This window comes from Loxodonta africana, chromosome 12 (genome assembly GCF_030014295.1).
Source record: "Loxodonta africana isolate mLoxAfr1 chromosome 12, mLoxAfr1.hap2, whole genome shotgun sequence".
Classification (NCBI taxonomy): domain Eukaryota; kingdom Metazoa; phylum Chordata; class Mammalia; order Proboscidea; family Elephantidae; genus Loxodonta; species Loxodonta africana.
Genome location: NC_087353.1, coordinates 96,177,860 through 96,193,795, shown reverse-complemented (window position 1 = coordinate 96,193,795; position 15,936 = coordinate 96,177,860). Strand labels below are relative to the sequence as shown.

Below are 15,936 nucleotides of genomic sequence, written 5' to 3'. Positions count from 1 at the left end.
TAGAACAAGCGATGCGAAAACGCTGAGTCCGCAGCGCGGGGCGAAAGAGCGGGCTTCTCTTGTTTTAATTAAAAAGGAATCGCCGCGGTTCCTCTGCGAGGCAGGATCGGCAAGGATTCCTGCCCCTCCGAGCTGCTTTTCTTGGGTATGTAATGCCTGGGCGGGCACGGGGCCCTGCAGGGCTGCGGAGAGAGGGTGCGGGGCCCCCAGGGCGGCCCCTCCAACCGGGTCCTCACCCCCCGAGGCACCAGCCAGGTAGATGTGCCGCCGCGGGCAGCTCCTGGCGACTGGACGTAGAAAGGATTTTGCTGAAAGCGCAAAATGTAAAGTACAAAGTCTGGGGGATGGAGGCTCCCCCCCCCCGCCACCGGCCGCCGCGGCCAGCCAAGCACTTTTTGGGTTTGGCTGCGGCTTCCTCTGAGCTCAACAGATTTTTTTTTCTTCCCGGTCTCGCCCTCCCTGGAGGGGGCGCGGCGGATGGAAGGCGAGAGAGGCCCCCAGCCAAGAGGTTTTTAATATTACACTTTAATAGGTTTCAGAAGGCCCTGTGGAGAAGTGCAAATAGGCTGAAATGTCACAATCGAGAGGGATTCAGTTCGCGCTCAACCGAGCTAATCCTTTTTTCTGCTTGTATTTTTGGGGGAGGGGGAGCCCACGCAGAGAGGGGCTTTGGACAGGGGCGCGCGATCCAAAGCGCCGCACCCCGGCCGGAGCCGAGCGGGGGGTGCGCCCGGTCCCCGTTTCTATAGGAACCCCTTTTAGAAGATTAGAGACTCACCCGCTGCCCGCCGCCGCGGCCTCTCCAAAATATTAATCAGTAACCATCTGACACTGCGGTTCAGGGAGGGCCCGCAGGCCGGGGCTAGGAAAACTGCCTTCTCGCCTGCCCATCCCACCCGACCGCGCTGCTGGGGGGGTGGGGTGGAGGGAATGAATCGTGGCTTTGTTTTAAAACGAGGAAAAAAAAAAAGGGGGAAAAGCAACAAGCCCTTGTCTGTTTTGGCGTCTCCACCGCGCGTTCTGGAAGGCGCGCCACAGGGGAGGTAGGGGGCCGGGGCACGGGGTGCGGCCCGCCAGGCCCCAAGCCTTTCCCGGCTCGCTCGGCTTGTCACCTCCTCCTGCGAGCAGGAAGCTGACAGGCGGCCCATTAAACCGCGCCTTGCAAAGCCCTGGATTGCAGCGACAACCATCTTCCTCTATTTTGATCACTCAGCCCAGACGCCGGAGCAAGGAGGGGGGAGGAAAAGGCAGGAGGAGGAGGAGGAGGAGGAGGGAGGAAGGGGGGGCCCGAGCTGGTGGAGGGGGAGGGCTGCCTAGAAACGGCCCGTAAAAATTCTCACCACCAGTTTGCATCATTCAGCCCCGCCGGGGGGAGCCTGGAAACCGCCGGAGCCCCTTGGTCCGTAATTGGTTTTATAAGGATGGCCGAGGGCCAAGGTGTTTACATGCGCGTGATTGGCGGCGCGCTCAGCCAATGGGTTGGCGACCGGGACTAGGGCGGGAGGGGCGGGCGCCCGCGAACAATGCGTGTTTCTTCGCCGGGAGTGCGCCCCTCCCCCCGCCGCCCCCTTCCCCCCCGCTGGGTCTTTTTTTTTTTTTTTTTTAAGATCCAGCGAGAGGAACTTGAAAGGGGGGTTGTGTAACGTACCTTTTCCAATCCCGGGCTGTATATGGAGATTTGGGATTCTTTAAACCGGCGCTACCTGGATTTTATTAAAAAGCAGGGAGCTCGGCGGGAGGAAAGCTGGCTTTTCCGGGGGCTGCGGGAGCCCGGCGGCGGGAGGGCGGAGGAGTTGGCGCGCCGAGCGCACGGCCACGGGAACAGTTTTCTACCAAAAAAAGGAAAGGCGGGCAAAAAGTGTGAGGCGGCTGCGGGTCGCGCAGGGGAGCGGCGGCCGCGGGATGGCGTGCAGCACGGGCGCCTAGCCGCGTCGGGAGCCGGGGCCGCCGGAGCCGCAGCCGGAGCCCGGAGCCGGGAGTCCCGCCGCGCCAGGTACGCTGCCGGTCAGCCCGCCTGGCCCTGGCCGGGCGCGATTTTCTCCAAACTTCTCCAGTCCGCCCCCCCCCCCACCCCGCCAAGCCCTCGGGGTGTGCTGGGGACCTCTGAGAACGAAGTGGAGGGCCGGCGTCCGGGGAGGGGTGGGGGCGAGCCGCTGCGGCCCGGGTGTCTACGGAGCTCGCAGTCCCGTGCAGCCCGCGCAGCCGGGCCGGGGGGCGTCGGTTCCCCCCTCGGTTCCCTGCAGGCGGCGGGCGAGCTGGGGGTGCAGAGACATTTCAGATTAGAGGCTGGTTTTAATTAAAAGCCGGAATTCAGCCATTTTAACTGCATTTAAGAGGGAAGAATAGTAGGGAGGATGAAGCGGATCCCCCAGATGGCTGAAGCAGAGCCTCTGCCCGAGGGAGGGTGTTTTGGGGGGCTTCACCCCGACTTCCCCAAACTAGGGCGTCTGGGCGGTCTCCGAGGCCCTTCGTTTTAAAAGAAACATAGACTCCAAGAGCTTTAAAAAAAAAATCATAGGAAGGTCATCGTCTCCTTAAGACGTGTAACCTCGGATGTGGCGATCTTAGATTTTTCCAAAGTAAACGCGGATCTGGTAACCAGAGCCTGCTGGGCGAGAACGAGGCAAGGAGGGGGTGTTTGTAACCAAAACCGGGTTAAAATAAGCACTCTTAGCAAAGTTGGGGTGGGAGCTGGAGAAGAAGGCGGGTGGGTCTGGTCGAGGGGTTTGCGGCCGACGGGTCTGCAGCCCGGGGGGCCGGGCTCACAGGGCGGGCACCCGGGGGCCAGCGGCGGCCAGGGCGAGCCCGAGCCAGTGCGGTTGGCGTGGTCCGTGGCGCTGGCAGCGCCCGAGCCTCCCCAGATCCTAGGGCGCTGAACTGCAGCGGGTCTTTGGCGTCCCCTTCTGCAGGGAAGGCTGGCTCCAAGAGAGCCCCCCTGCCCCCAGTCGGCAAACGACAAATCTTTTAAACAAACAGCTTTAAATTGGAAATACTGGGGGATTTATCAAGCGCTGGGGGAGGCGCCCCTCAGCGGGTCCGCGCGACTAAGGTCTTCTTATAGATTATTTTGGAGGGTGGGTGGGGGAAAAAGCTGGGGTAGGAGCGAGACCCTTGAACAGCTCCATTCTCCTGGACGTCCCCCAGTCCCCCGCGCCGGTCCACGTCCTCGGTCCGCGGGATTCCCAAGCCAGGGCGTTGAAAAATGAAACCAAAGCTTGTTTTGAAGGAATCTTTCCAGTCCTCAGGCGAGAATGCCACGTTTCGGGTCCTCGGACTCAGAGTCTAAGACTTGCAGGGGCCGGGGGCGGGGGTGGGGTAGGGGTAGGGGTGAGGGAACGAGCCACTTTAAAAATAATAAGTCCCCTCCGTGCCCCCCCCTTCTGAAAAACCACTCGAAAGGCCCCTACTGCGGCTCAGAGCGAGTTAAGGGAAACCAAACAACTCAGAAAAGGGAGGCGAGGGCTAAAGCAGGTTAAATATTAAACTTTGCGGCTCAGATAGTGACCGAGTGTTTGGGGGAGACCTTTCGAGCTGCTCTTGAAAAGCCTTCAGGGTTTTAAAGCCCGGAGCATGTGACGCCGAGAAATCAAACACATTTTGTAGGGTTGGATTTGCACTCCCTGGGCGCGGCCGAGAGGCCTTCCTGGTTTCGGGAGGATCGGGGAGAAAGCCGGTGTCAGTGTGGCCCAGTCGCAGCGCCCCACGGGGCACTTTTCGGAGCCGGGTCCCCAGGAGCCTGAAGCCGCCAGTGGAAGGAGAATGGATTTTTACTTTTCATGGAAAATGGGCTCTTTCTGATTTCGTTTCTGGTCACCAGAACGGCACCCCAGACTACGATCGGCGAGGCTACTTTCTGAACTTGTTTTTCTTTTTTTCCCTCTTTTTTCTTTTTTCATCTCTATTGCTCCTGCGGCCACCTCCTCTCCCCGCCAAGACGCCGCCGCGTGCGCCGCACCGCCCAGCTCCGCCCGGCCGCCCGGAGGGGCCCCACAGCCTGTCGCCTGTGCGCCCCGGGCCGCCGGCCCGCCGCCGAGCGCGCACGCCGCTGGCCGCCGCCGCCATGCCCACCGCGGAACCCCCGCCGCCCGAGGACTCTGGGACTACGCCGAGGCCTAAGTTTTAGGTCCCACTGAGCGCGGCCCGCGGGCCGGGGTGGGGGGCTGGCCGCGGCACTCCCGCGGAGGATGGATGGCCGAGACTTCGGGCCCCCGCGGTCCGTGCACGGCCCCCCGCCGCCGCTGCTGTCCGGCCTGGCCATGGACAGCCATCGCGTGGGCGCGGCCGCAGCCGGACGCCTGCCCGCGTCGGGCCTGCCCGGCCCGCTGCCGCCTGGGAAGTACATGGCCGGCCTCAATCTCCACCCGCACCCGGGTAAGTGCTGCACAGCGCCGCGCCCGCGCCTGTCCGCCCTCCCGGGATCCTGGCCCCGGAACCGGCTAGGCCGTTTCCCCGGCAGGCGATCGCGGCAGGCTCGGAAGCTCCCTCTTTCTTAGGGGTTCATGGGGGTGCGGGCGGGCTCAGCTCCTGGGGAGCAGAGACCTCTGGGCCCGGGCAGAGAGGGGCGAGCGGCACGGCGGCCTCCCCTGGCGCACGCGTTTGCCGAAATCCGAGCCACCAGGGACGACTCCAAGCCCAGGGCTTCGGGGGCGCGAGCCTGCGCTGGGATTTTCAAATTCTGGGCGAGAAAAGAACACACTAGCTTGACACCCCGAGAGACCCCTTGCTCCCCGACCTCCGATCTTTTTCTTGACAAACCCCCTGCCTGGCGCCTGTGGGCCCGGGGTCCGTTCTCAGCTCCTCCACCAGCGCCTTCCCTGGCGCTGTGCGGGGTCTCCGTCCGGCCAGTCCCGAGCGCCGCGCTGTGCGGGAGGACACCGACCCTAGCCCAGGCACCTTATTCTCCTGCGGCGGCGGGCAGCGGCCCCGGGAACCCATCCCCAGGCAGAAAGGCGGCTATCCTGGCTCCGGGGACCTCTGGGTCCAGCGGGAAGGCGGGCGCGCGGCGCAGCGGGTCTGCAGAAACCCGGCCGCAGCCGCCCGGACTCTGCGGGGAAGGAAGTGGCGCCAGGAGTGTGTCCGGCCGGGTTCCGGCGGCAGAGGGAAACCCGGTTGGAGCAGTGAACAGTGGCGGAGCGCGCCGACCAGGCCCGGCGTCTACGCCATTCCCTGAGAGGGCTGCCCGGCGCGGTGGGGCCGACAGCCGGGCCGGTCGGGCTTTGACGGGGCCATGGTGGGGGGGTCCCAGAACTGTCCTGCAGCCGCCTCGGGAGGCCTGGGCCCTCCACACCGCACGTGCCCCGGCCTCTGCGCTTGGGTTCCCACTCATCGACTTTAAAAACCCACTTGTTTCTTCCAAACGGCGTTTTAGGACTCTTGCGATTTCTTGGGAAGCTGCAGACTCTCCCCTCGGCCTTTGCGTCCTGGAAGGGCCTCCGGGCCTGGAGCGACCGCCTGGCCCTGGCCTGGTCCCACCGGCCCCGCCCTGCCTCCGCACTCGCTGTCTCCCCCCCCACCCGCCCCTTTTGATTTTTCTCCTGGAACTTTTCAGGAACCCGAGTCCGGGGGCCCGTCGGGACAAAGGGCCTTTGTGCTGCCGGGGCAGGGGAGGGGCGCGAAGATCCCCACCGGCGGGGGCTGGGGCCGGGATGCGGCCCCGGGGCGCGCGTGTGCCCTCCAGGAGCGGGGGCTGCATTCCGCCTGGGGACCGCGACGAGAGCAAGGGTTTTCTTCCGAGTGGCTCGCTGCGGGTGAAAGACAGTCGCCGGAGACCACAGGGGAAGGACTTGGAGGCGGCGCCTGTGTACAAAGGGCCGTCCAGGACGTCCCCTTTTGCGGACCCCTAGAGGTCACAGTGAATTTTTTGGCTATTTTGGGTCTTTTCAGGCTACTTAGTCCTCCCTGGCTGGCGGTGGGGGGCCTGCGGTCTGGGATCGGACCCGAGACTCCCTGGCTGGCAGAGCCTTCGCACGCCTTCTGCGGACCCCCGTGTTGGAACTGGCCCTGGCTTCGCAGAGACCAAGTGCCCTCATCAGAAGCAGTGAGAGAAGCCACGCTAATGGGGTGCTCCTAGTGTGCGCTCACCCGGCCAGGCGCTTAGCCTCAACTGCTGGTCGCCTTGCGAGGGGCTGTCTCTATTCGGGAAATGGGGAGGCCGAAGCTCGGAGAGGCGGCGAACTGGCCAGGAGACAGGCCGGACGAGGGAGCCGAGCGGGAGGTGGCTACAGAGGCCTGGCCTTGCGCATTCCGCTCTCCGCGGCAGAGCTGGGAGCTACTGGACTTCTGTGTCTCGGCGGCTGAGGTCACGGAGGAAATGGCCGGCGCGCGCCCGGAGCGCTTCTCGCGAAGGCGGCAGTTCCCGCGCCCGAGCGCTCATCCGGGAGGGAAGGGCGGGCGAGGGATGGGGCGCCCTGCTGCCCGTCTCAGTCCCCACTCGAGTGACCAGACCTCAGACCCCCAGGCCAACGCCCAGAGCGGAGGTCGGTGCTAATCACATTAGCCACGAGGCCGGGAGCTGCTCTCCATTCACTGCTTGGGGCGGGGCCCAGATTAGAAATTCCCCAGCCCAGCACCCTCCTCTCATTTTCTTTGCCGGGTGCAGGTGCTAAATTTCCCCTTCAGACGCACCGCCCCTTCGTTTTTGGCTGTGAGCTCCACGTCTCGCCAGCGTTATCAGCCTATCTTTATGCTTTTTTTTCGGTACCGGGAAGCCCGGAGAGGCTGAGTGATTTGCCCGAGGTCACACAGCGAGAGAGGGAGAGGCCACGTTTCCTTCGAGCTCCTCCTTGCCCTGCACTCCAGCTTCGGCTGCTAGAGCCTGGTGACTGCGCGTCAGCTCGGCCAGCGCTAGTGGAGGCCACCGTGATCGAGGCCGCCCTGGCAGAGGCATCTGGCTACTCTGAGAGAGCTCCGGGGCGGAGGGGACACTGGTGGTGGGACCCCATCCAAATAAGCATTGACAGAGGGTTGGCCGTGGGCGGTGGAGCCCCGTGAGTGAGCGAGGGACCCCTGAAGGAGATCTTTGTGCATTGTGGGTATAAGCGGAGGGATTTGGTCCTTTTACCTGCAGAAATCCGGGAGGGCTGGGGTTTGGGATAAAGGAAAGGATGATGATTTATTTTTCCTGTAACCTTGAGTTTTGATGTTGGGTAAGCTGTAAATGTTCACAGCCCAGCACCTGAAATGGACAGGTACATGGTAAGCACCTGGCAGGCTCGTCACTCCCTGGGCTTGGGAGCCTGGCCCGAATCCTCATCACGTTGCAATTAAAGAGCTATTAGCAGGGTTTGGTGTTTGCATGCTTACTCTCCCTGCCCCTGTACTCACGTGGTGGCCCCAGAGGTTAGTACCGAATGGAGCATCTGGAAGTGTCAACATGCTGTGGACCCGCACTTTGGACTTATCAATGGACAATAGAGGGCAATGGACCTTCTCCAGGGCCAATCGGATCTATCTCTGGAATCCAGCCCATCAGCCTGGTGGGATTGACTTAAAAAGATTAATCAGTGGGACCTTCGGGTGGAGTGATGGGAGCTCAGGATAAGGGAGATTTGCAGGGTGCTTCTTTCTTTGGTCAGAGGCAGCAAGGGAGGCCTAGGGAAGGTTCTGGAATCTGGAAGGGTCTCATGGGCCCCCTGCCTCTCTGAGCTTCTGGTTCTTTAGCGCCCAACTCCAGGGCTTTCTTCTTTCCTCACTTGTTCATTTACTCAGGAAGTAATTTCTGAGTGCCTACTGTAAGCGGACACCCTTCTGCTTTTGGGGACCCAGCGGTGAACCAGAAGCCCCCCTCCAACTTGTAGCTGTCCAGTTTTTTCTGACTCATGGGCAGTCTATTCTGACTCTATGGTGACTCCACGTGCTACAGATAGAACTGCCCCATAGGGTTTTCTTGGTTGTCGCCTTTATAGAAGCAGATTACCAGTTCTTGTTTTCTGAGGTACCGCTGGGTGGGTTTGAACCACCAACCTTTATATTACCAGCTCAGCACAAACGGTTTTCGTCAACCAGGGTTCCTCAACAGTGAACCATATAGAGAGAAGCGCTCGCCCTGGTTGGTGCTCCTGTGTTGGTGTGGGAGCCAGGTAGTAAACCCTCAAGGCAGGGCGGGAAATCACTTTAGACAGAGCTAAAGGTTGAGAGATACAACTGGGAGGGTCTATTTTTGCCTAGAGTGGTAGGGGCCTGTGTCAGCTGGGCAGACACTAGGTAGGGATCCAAGGAGCCAGCCTTTTTGGTGAAAAGCAGAGAAGTGCAATCTAGATGAGAGAAGAGCTGATGCAAAGAGCTTGGCCCATTTGAGAGAAGGATTGGGGTGACTGGGAGCCTCAGAGAGGAGATGGAGGAGGTGAGTGGTAGGGTGGGAGTCCTGCAGCTCCTGGAAGGTCAGGAATGAGGGCTTGGAATTTTAAACTAGCGGAATGAGGCAGTGTAGGGTTTTAAACAGAAGGAGTGACTCAAATAGAGGGACATTTTACAGAACAACTGGCCTGGACTCTTTAAAAATATCTCAATGGCATGCCAGACAAAGGCAAGCTGAGAAGCTGTTCCTGATTAAAAGCCACTAAAACGATGCGATAGCTGAAGGCAGTGCCTGACCTGGGAGTGGATTCTGGATCAGGGGAGAAATTGCTCCAAAGGACGTCACGAGGGCAGCTGACCAAATTGGAATATGGACGGGAGATTACCTGATAGACCCAAATCAGCGTTACCTCTTGTGAAGTTGATAACTGCACTATGGTTATATAAGAGAATGTCCTCATTCTTAGGAAATAAGAACACTGAAATGTTTAGGGGTGATGGTTGAAGGAAAAAGAAAAAAAAATTGTATATATACGGGAACCAATAGCCAAACCAAACCTGTTGTTGTCGAGTCGATGCAGGCTCTCGGAGATCCCATGTGTTAGAGAGTAGGATTGACCTCCAAAGGGTTTTTTGTTTTTTTTTTAAATTGCGCTTTAGGTGAAGGTTTACAGAGCAAATTAGGTTTTCATTAAACAGTTAAGGCACATATTGTTTTGTGACATTGGTTGTCAACCCTGGGACATGTCAACACTCCCCCTTTCTTGACCTTGGCTTCCCCTTTTCCGTTTAGTCCAGCTTTCCTGTCCCCTCCTGCCTTCTCGTCTTTACTCCTGGGCTGGCGTGTCCATTTAGTCTTGCTTTATGAGCCTGTCTAATCTTTGGCTGAAGAGTGAACTTCAGGAGTGACTTTAGTACTGAGTTTAAAGAGTGTCTGGGGCCATACTCCTGGGGTTTCTCTAGTCTCTGTCAGACCAGTGAGTCTGGTTCCATAGGGTTTTCTTGGCCATCATCTTTATGGAAGCAGATTGCCAGGGTTTTCTTCCATGGTGCTGCTGGGTGGGTTTGAACCACCCACCTTTTGCTTAGTAGTTGAGCTTAGCTCAGTAGTAGAGTCCAGGCCAGTCGTTCTGTAAAACGCCACCTAGGGACCTTCTACATGTGGGAGACAATGATAAATAACACGTGTTTTTGTTTTTCGGTGCTGTTGAGTTGATTTTCAACTCCTAGTGACCCCATGTGACAGAGTAGAATTGCCACATAGGGTTTTCTAAGCTGTAATCTTTGTGGAAGCAGATTGCCAGGTCTTTCTTATGCGGCACCACCGGGTAGCTTCAAAGTGCCGACCTGTTGGTTAGTAGCAGGGCAAAAACAGTTCACAATTGGTGAATTTGGTTAAGGGCATAAGGCAATTAGTTGTACCATATCAAACTTTTCTCTAAATTGGAAGTTATTTCAAAATAAACACTTTAAGAACTGAGTCTGGGTTGCCAGCCAGAGACTGTGGTACACGGAGAGAAGCAGGGTGGGCAGTCGGTGGTGAGAGGCTGTTAGAGGGGTGATGGAGGCTAGGGAGGGAGCCTGGGGGTGGTGAGGATTCAGGGTGCCCGTGGAGGCCAAGCTGCTCTGATAGATATGGATGGGGAAGGGAGGAGGAAGAAGGAAAAAGCGTCGCTTTTGTCAGAGCTACTTATAGAGGAATGGGGAGCAGTAGATTTGGGGAGGAGGGCGTGGGTTGGACATTCTGGTTTTGGATGAGGCCAGTTTGGGATGCTCTTGGCTGCCTATGAACTGACTTTGCTGTGACATGTCCCATGTAGCCTTGTCCTTCCACCCACACTCCAGCCCTGACACTGCTGGTATCCTTGTTTTTTGCTTTCTAACCCAGCTTGTGAGGGACCCACTGGTGCTGTTGCCAGGACAGGTCTTGGGCCTGCTCAGTCCTTCTGGGGGCTTTGGTCAGGGATCAGCCTTGCAGGGGTCAGCCTTCTAGGAAGTTAAGGCCACCAGGTGGGAGCCCCCAAAGCTCCTGGCCACCTCTCCCAGCCCACAAATGCACTCATTGTTAGTTAGCATCTAAGGTTCCTTCATGAGCTAATAAAAGTGATGAACCCTCAGTCCTGGATGGGGGGATGACCCTCTTCACACACCCTCACTAACACCTTTGCACATTTCTTGGCCTTCATGAGCTTGCAATTCCCAGATAAGAACTCCTGCCCTATTTGGAGGCAGGATAACCTGGTGAATCAGCCTTAGGGTTTAAACCTTGCTTCCCCTGCTTACTGGATGTGTGATGCGTCTCCACGCCTCGATTTTCTCATCTATAAAATGGGTACTGAGTTTGGTTGTTACAAAGTTTAAATGAATGAGGCCAAGTTAGGTGCCTAGGACAGGTACACTCTTCTGCAAAAGTTGTGTTGTTGGGTGCTGTTGAGTTGATTTCAACTCACGGTGACCCCATGTGACCGAATAGACTTGCCCCACAGGGTTTTCTAAGCTGTAATCTTTATGGGAGCAGATCACCAGCTCTCTCTCCTCCAGAGCCACTGGGTGGGTTTGAACCACCAACCTTTCAGTTAGCCAAGTGTTTAACCGTTGTGCCACCAGGGCTCCTTTTAGTTGCTGTGATTGCTGTAATTGCAGTTACCATTGTCCATGACTCACAGATCCCTCACTTAGACCTCTCTGAGGCCTCCTGGAATTGTGTAACGAGCTCCTCCGGGTGGCCCACAGGCTCCTCAGACTCAAGGATCCTGGCCCGAGCTCATCGGTTTTATTTTTCTCCTTTTTTGTATAATAAATATACTGTAAAATGCTTAAGTCTCGAGCATTTGGTTTTGTTGGGGTTTTACAAACTTCATATGCTCCTGTAACCAACACCCAGCTCAAGATCAGAACCTTCACAGAGCCCTAGAAGGCTCCCTCTGCTCCCTCCCAGAAGAACATTCTCGTTTCTGTTACCTTAGATTAGTTTGGCCTGTTTTTGAACTTTTTGTAAGTGGAATCATACAGAATGCTCTCTTTTATTTCTGGATGATTTCACTTAATATTATGTTTGTGAAAGTCATCATATTGTGTGCAGAAGTAATTTGTTATTTCTCACTGCTCTATAGTATTTCACTGCATGAATATAGCACAATTTATCCACTCTCCTGTTGATGAACATTTCGGCTGTTCCTCGTCTCTGAATAGTGCTGCTGTAAACATGCCCTCTGGTGTACAGCTGGGTTGCACATTTCTTTGGCTGTATACCTTGTTCTGGTCATTAGGTGCGGTCAAGTTGGTTCCAACTCATAGCGACTCTATGTACAACGGAACAAAACACTGTCTGGTCCTGTGCCATGCTCAACAATCATTGTTATGCTTGAGCCCATTGTTTCAGCTATTGTGCCAGTCCGTCTCATTGAGAGTCTTCCTCTTTTTTGCTCACCCTACCCTTTACCAAGCATGATGTCCTTTTCCAGGGACTGGTCCCTTCTGATAACATGTTCAAAGTATGCAAGACGAAGCCTGGCCATCCTAGCTTCCAAGGAGCATTCTGGCTATACTTCTTCCAAGACAAATTTGTTTGTTCTTCTGGCAGTCCATGGTATATTCAATATTCTTCATCAGTACCATAATTCAAAGGCGTCAGTTCTTCTTTGGTTTTCCTTATTCATTGTCCAGCTTTTGCACGCATATGAGGTGATTGAAAACACCATGGCTTGGGTCAGGTGCACCTTAGTCTTCAAGGTGGCATCTTTGCTTTTTAACACTTGAAAGAGGTCTTCTGCAGCAGATTTGCGCAATGAACTACACTTAGGTGTGGGATTAAAAATGTATTGAGCGATTGAAAGATTTAGCCAGAGATTCTAAAGAAATCCCAGTGAGTGAAAAAAAAAAAAGAGACAATAAATAACTCCAGGAAATATAAAAGGAATAAATTTTATTATATCACTTGACTCAGATGTGAATATTTGCAGAAACAAAATTGTAAGAAAACTGATGTAAACAAAATTGTATTTCACATATATCGGGAGGATGGAGGAACTAGAAATGTGTATGTGTGGGGTCACAGGGTATGTGTATGTTCAGCATTAACCCAGAGAACCCCAGTGCCGTCAAGTAGATTCTGACTCATAGCGACCCTATAGGACGGAGTAGAACTGCCCCATAGAGTTTCTGAGGAGTGCCTGGTGGATTCGAACTGCTGACCTCTTGGTTAGCAGCCGTAGCACCTAACCACTACACCACCAGGGTTTCCATGTTCAGCATTAGTAGCTGCCAGTTTTCCAAAGCAATTGCACTATTTTTCATTCCCAGTGGCAGTGCAGGAGTTCCGGGTGCTCCCTGTCTTTGCTAACACTTGATACTGTTAGTTTCTTTAAATTTTATCAGTTGTGGTGGGTATGTAGTTAAGATCTAAACATGTGCTGATTAAAAAATGGCATTTTTAACCTTTTAAGTTTAAACTTTTTTTTCTGCTCTATTTTTCTGTTTTATTGAGGAGTTATTTACATACCATAAAATTTACCCATTTGAAAGTATATGGTTCTGCTTTATGTTTAATATAATTTAAAAAAATCGAAGTTACACATAATTTAAAAGGTTAAGTAGTTTCGGGCCTGTCGTAGATGATAAAAAATAAGTAGTCTTATGGAAGCAGATCCCAGGCCTTTCTTCTGTGCTGCAGCTGGGTGGGTTTGAACTGCCAGCCTTTAATAGTTGAGCGAAAACCACTTGTGCCAAAATCCAAAACCAAACCCATTGCCGTTGAGTGGATTCTGACTCATAACGACCCTATAGGACAGGGTAGAACTGCCCCATAGAGTTTCCAAGGTGCGCCTGGTGGATTTGAACTGCCAACCTCTTGGTTAGCAGCTGTAGCACTTAACCACTATGCCACCAGGGTATCCCTGCTTGTGCCACCCAGGCGTTATATGTATGGGAGACCACTGTAGATTATAAAGAAAACCAGCAATCCCCTTTCCTATCTCTCCTGATGGCCACTTTTAACTTTTTTGGCTATTTCTTTTTTTTTTAATCCATATTTTTAGATCATAAATGTCCTGCTTCTACAACTAGTAATCTTTCAGTTTTGAGACCTTCTTTTGACTTCTACTACGGAAGATGAGGTTTTTGTATAGATTGCCCGAGTCTGAATCCTGACTCTGCCATCTCTCAGTGTGAGACCGTGGGCAAATTTCTTTACCTTTCTGGACCTTGGTTTTCTCACTATAAAACAGGAGATAATATTAGTGTCCACTTCATGTGATTGCGAGGATTATAACGTTAATACATGTAAAGCTCTTAGAATGCTTGGTATATGATTAGTACTTCCAGGAAAAAAAAAAAAAAAAACCCAAACCTGTTGCCATAGAGTGGATTCCAACTCCTAGTGACCCTATAGAGTAGAGTAGAGCTGCCCCATAGCGTTTGCAAGGCTGTAATCTTTATGGAAGCAGACTGCCATGCCACATCTGTCCGTATCCTGGGGAACGGCTTGTGGATTCAAACAGCCAGCCTTTTGGTTGGCAGCCGAGTGCTTAACCACTGCGCCACCAAGGGCTCCTTAATAAGCATTTAGTAAATGTTTATTATTATTACTGTTGCTGTTGTTGTATGTCCTCTCCCACCTACTACTTTCTCCATTCTGTCAATATATATGAAATACAGTTTTGTTTAAAATGATTTTTTTACCATTATAAGTTTTGTTAATATTGACACCTGAGTCAAGTGGTGTACTAAAATTCATTTCTTTTATATTTCTTTGAGCTATTCTCTCTCTTTTTTTTTTTGCTGGGATTTTTTAGAATCCCTGGCTAAGTTTCTCTCAATACATTTTTCATTTGGTCAAACCTATCAGATGAGCAACCCCTTTCTTTTTTTGGAGATTTCCTTCGTGGAATTTTCCATCTTCCTTCACTTTTTTTTTTTTTTCTTTTCACTAGTATGGTTTGCCTGGTGCTTGGGCATGTCGTAGAAATGTAATCCTTGAAATTTCTTTTGCCTCTACTGCGTTGGGTCCCTTGTTTTTGGATTTCCATGCCTTTCTTTTTCCTAATTTACTTCCTCGTTTTGCTGGAGGACATCCTGCGATAGCTTTATGTGAAAGGGTGCGTGAAAGGTAAATTTTTTGAGGTCTAGCGTGCCTGAAAATGCCTTTATTCTACCTTCACGCTTGAGTGGCAGTTTGGAAATAATTTCTCCCTAGATTTTGAAGGAATTGCAACATTGCCTTCTCAATTCCAGTGTTACTTTTGAGAAATGAGATTCCATTTTGATTTTTGTATGTAAACTTTTTTTGTTTTTTTTTTCCAGTTGCTTAAAATCTTCTAGAACCACATAATAATTAAGAGCATGGACTCTGGAATTCATATATGGGCTTTACTGCTTACAAGCTATGTGACCTTGGACATGTTACCTTCTATACCTCAGTGTTCTTTTTTTGTAAATGGTGCGTGCCTTCCCAAAAGGTTGGGAGGCTAACAGGTTGGTGATTCAAGTCCACCCAGAGTTACCTCAGAAGAAAGACCTGGTGATCTGCTTCCAAAAAACCAACCATTGAAAACCCGATGGAGCACAGTTCCACTCTGGCACTCCTGGCGTCTCTGTGAGTTGGAATTTACTCGACATTGACTGTTTTTGTTTTGGTACAGTTGTATTAGGATTAGATGAGTTTATGTACATAAATGCTCAGAACACTGCCTGGCACAAAGTAAGCCTCATAGTTATTATTACCATTATTATTCTTTAATCAGTAGTGTTCTGAGATTTTGTTTACTGTGTCTTGCTCTGAGTGCTTTCACATTCATTGTGCTAGGGGCGCTCCGTAGGGCTTATCATTCGGGAAGCTCCAGTCCCTCAGTCTGAATTTATTTTTGAATTACTGTTATTCTTATCAAGGAGCCTGGTGGTGCAGTGGTTAAGCGTTTGGCTGCTAACCAAAAGGTGGGCGGTTCAAACCCACCCTGCGGCTCCACAGCATAAAGACCTGGCAATCAGCTCCTGTAAAGATTACAGCCCAGAAAGCACTAGGGGGCAGTTCTGTTTTGTCAAATGGAGTCACTATGAGTTGGAATCAACTCAATGGCACCTGACAACAATAATAGCTGTATTCTTATTGTTGTTATGTTATCGTTAGGTGCCGTCAAGTAGGTTCTGACTCATAACGATCCTGTGTACAATAGAATGAAACACTGCCTGGTCCTGCACCATCCTCACAATTGTTGTCATGCTTGAGCCTATTTTTGCAGCCACTGTCAATTCATCTTGTTGAGGGTCTTCCTCTTTTTCGATGACTCTCTACCAAGCATGATGTCCTTCTCCAGGGACTGATCTGTCCTGATTAGTATTTTATAATTTCCTTCTTCTTATTTTTGCTCTTCTCTCTAGTACTCGTTAGTTGGATATTGAATCTTCCCGACCAATTATCTCATTTCCTAATACTTTCTTTTCTGATTTCTGTCTCTCTGTTTCTTCTGCTTCCTAGAAGATGACCTCAACTCTGTCTTCTAAACTTCCAATTGGATTTTACATTTGGGTATCATAGTTTTAATTTCCAAGAGGGCTTTTTTATAATTTGGATGCACCTCTTTTTTTTTTTTTTTTATAGTATTCTGTTTTTGTTTCATGGATGCAGTAATTCTCATTGAATTGGAG

General features: G+C 52.7%; 2 protein-coding genes across 9 annotated transcripts in view; both read left to right on the top strand.

Annotated features, from left to right (window-relative positions):
* Window positions 1–1,608: 1,608 nt before the first annotated feature.
* LOC135233012 (histone H1, gonadal-like) lies at window positions 1,609–4,133 on the top strand. Its single transcript, XM_064296005.1, has 2 exons — window positions 1,609–1,993; window positions 3,935–4,133. Exons 1-2 carry the CDS (start codon window positions 1,671–1,673, stop codon window positions 4,131–4,133), a joined length of 522 nt encoding a protein of 173 aa, XP_064152075.1. The 5' UTR covers window positions 1,609–1,670.
* A 51-nt stretch (window positions 4,134–4,184) lies between these two features.
* The window catches only part of TNRC18 (trinucleotide repeat containing 18), a 117,206-nt gene continuing 105,454 nt past the window's right edge, over window positions 4,185–15,936 (top strand). For all 8 annotated transcript variants that reach the window (XR_010323697.1, XM_064296000.1, XM_064295999.1 and 5 more), the window contains exon 1: window positions 4,185–4,371. Coding sequence is in view for 7 of the 8 variants with exons in the window: in XM_064296000.1 (XP_064152070.1) it covers window positions 4,185–4,371 (187 nt within the window). In the remaining variant the exon portion in view is untranslated. The remainder of the gene's footprint in view (window positions 4,372–15,936) is intronic.

Coding starts and splice junctions, on each gene's coding strand:
- LOC135233012 (XM_064296005.1), top strand. CDS start 1,671: ATGGAGATTTGGGATTCTTTAAACCGGCGCTACCTGGATTTTATTAAA. Junction 1,994..3,934: donor CGGGAGTCCCGCCGCGCCAG/GTACGCTGCCGG, acceptor CTCCCCGCCAAG/ACGCCGCCGCGTGCGCCGCA.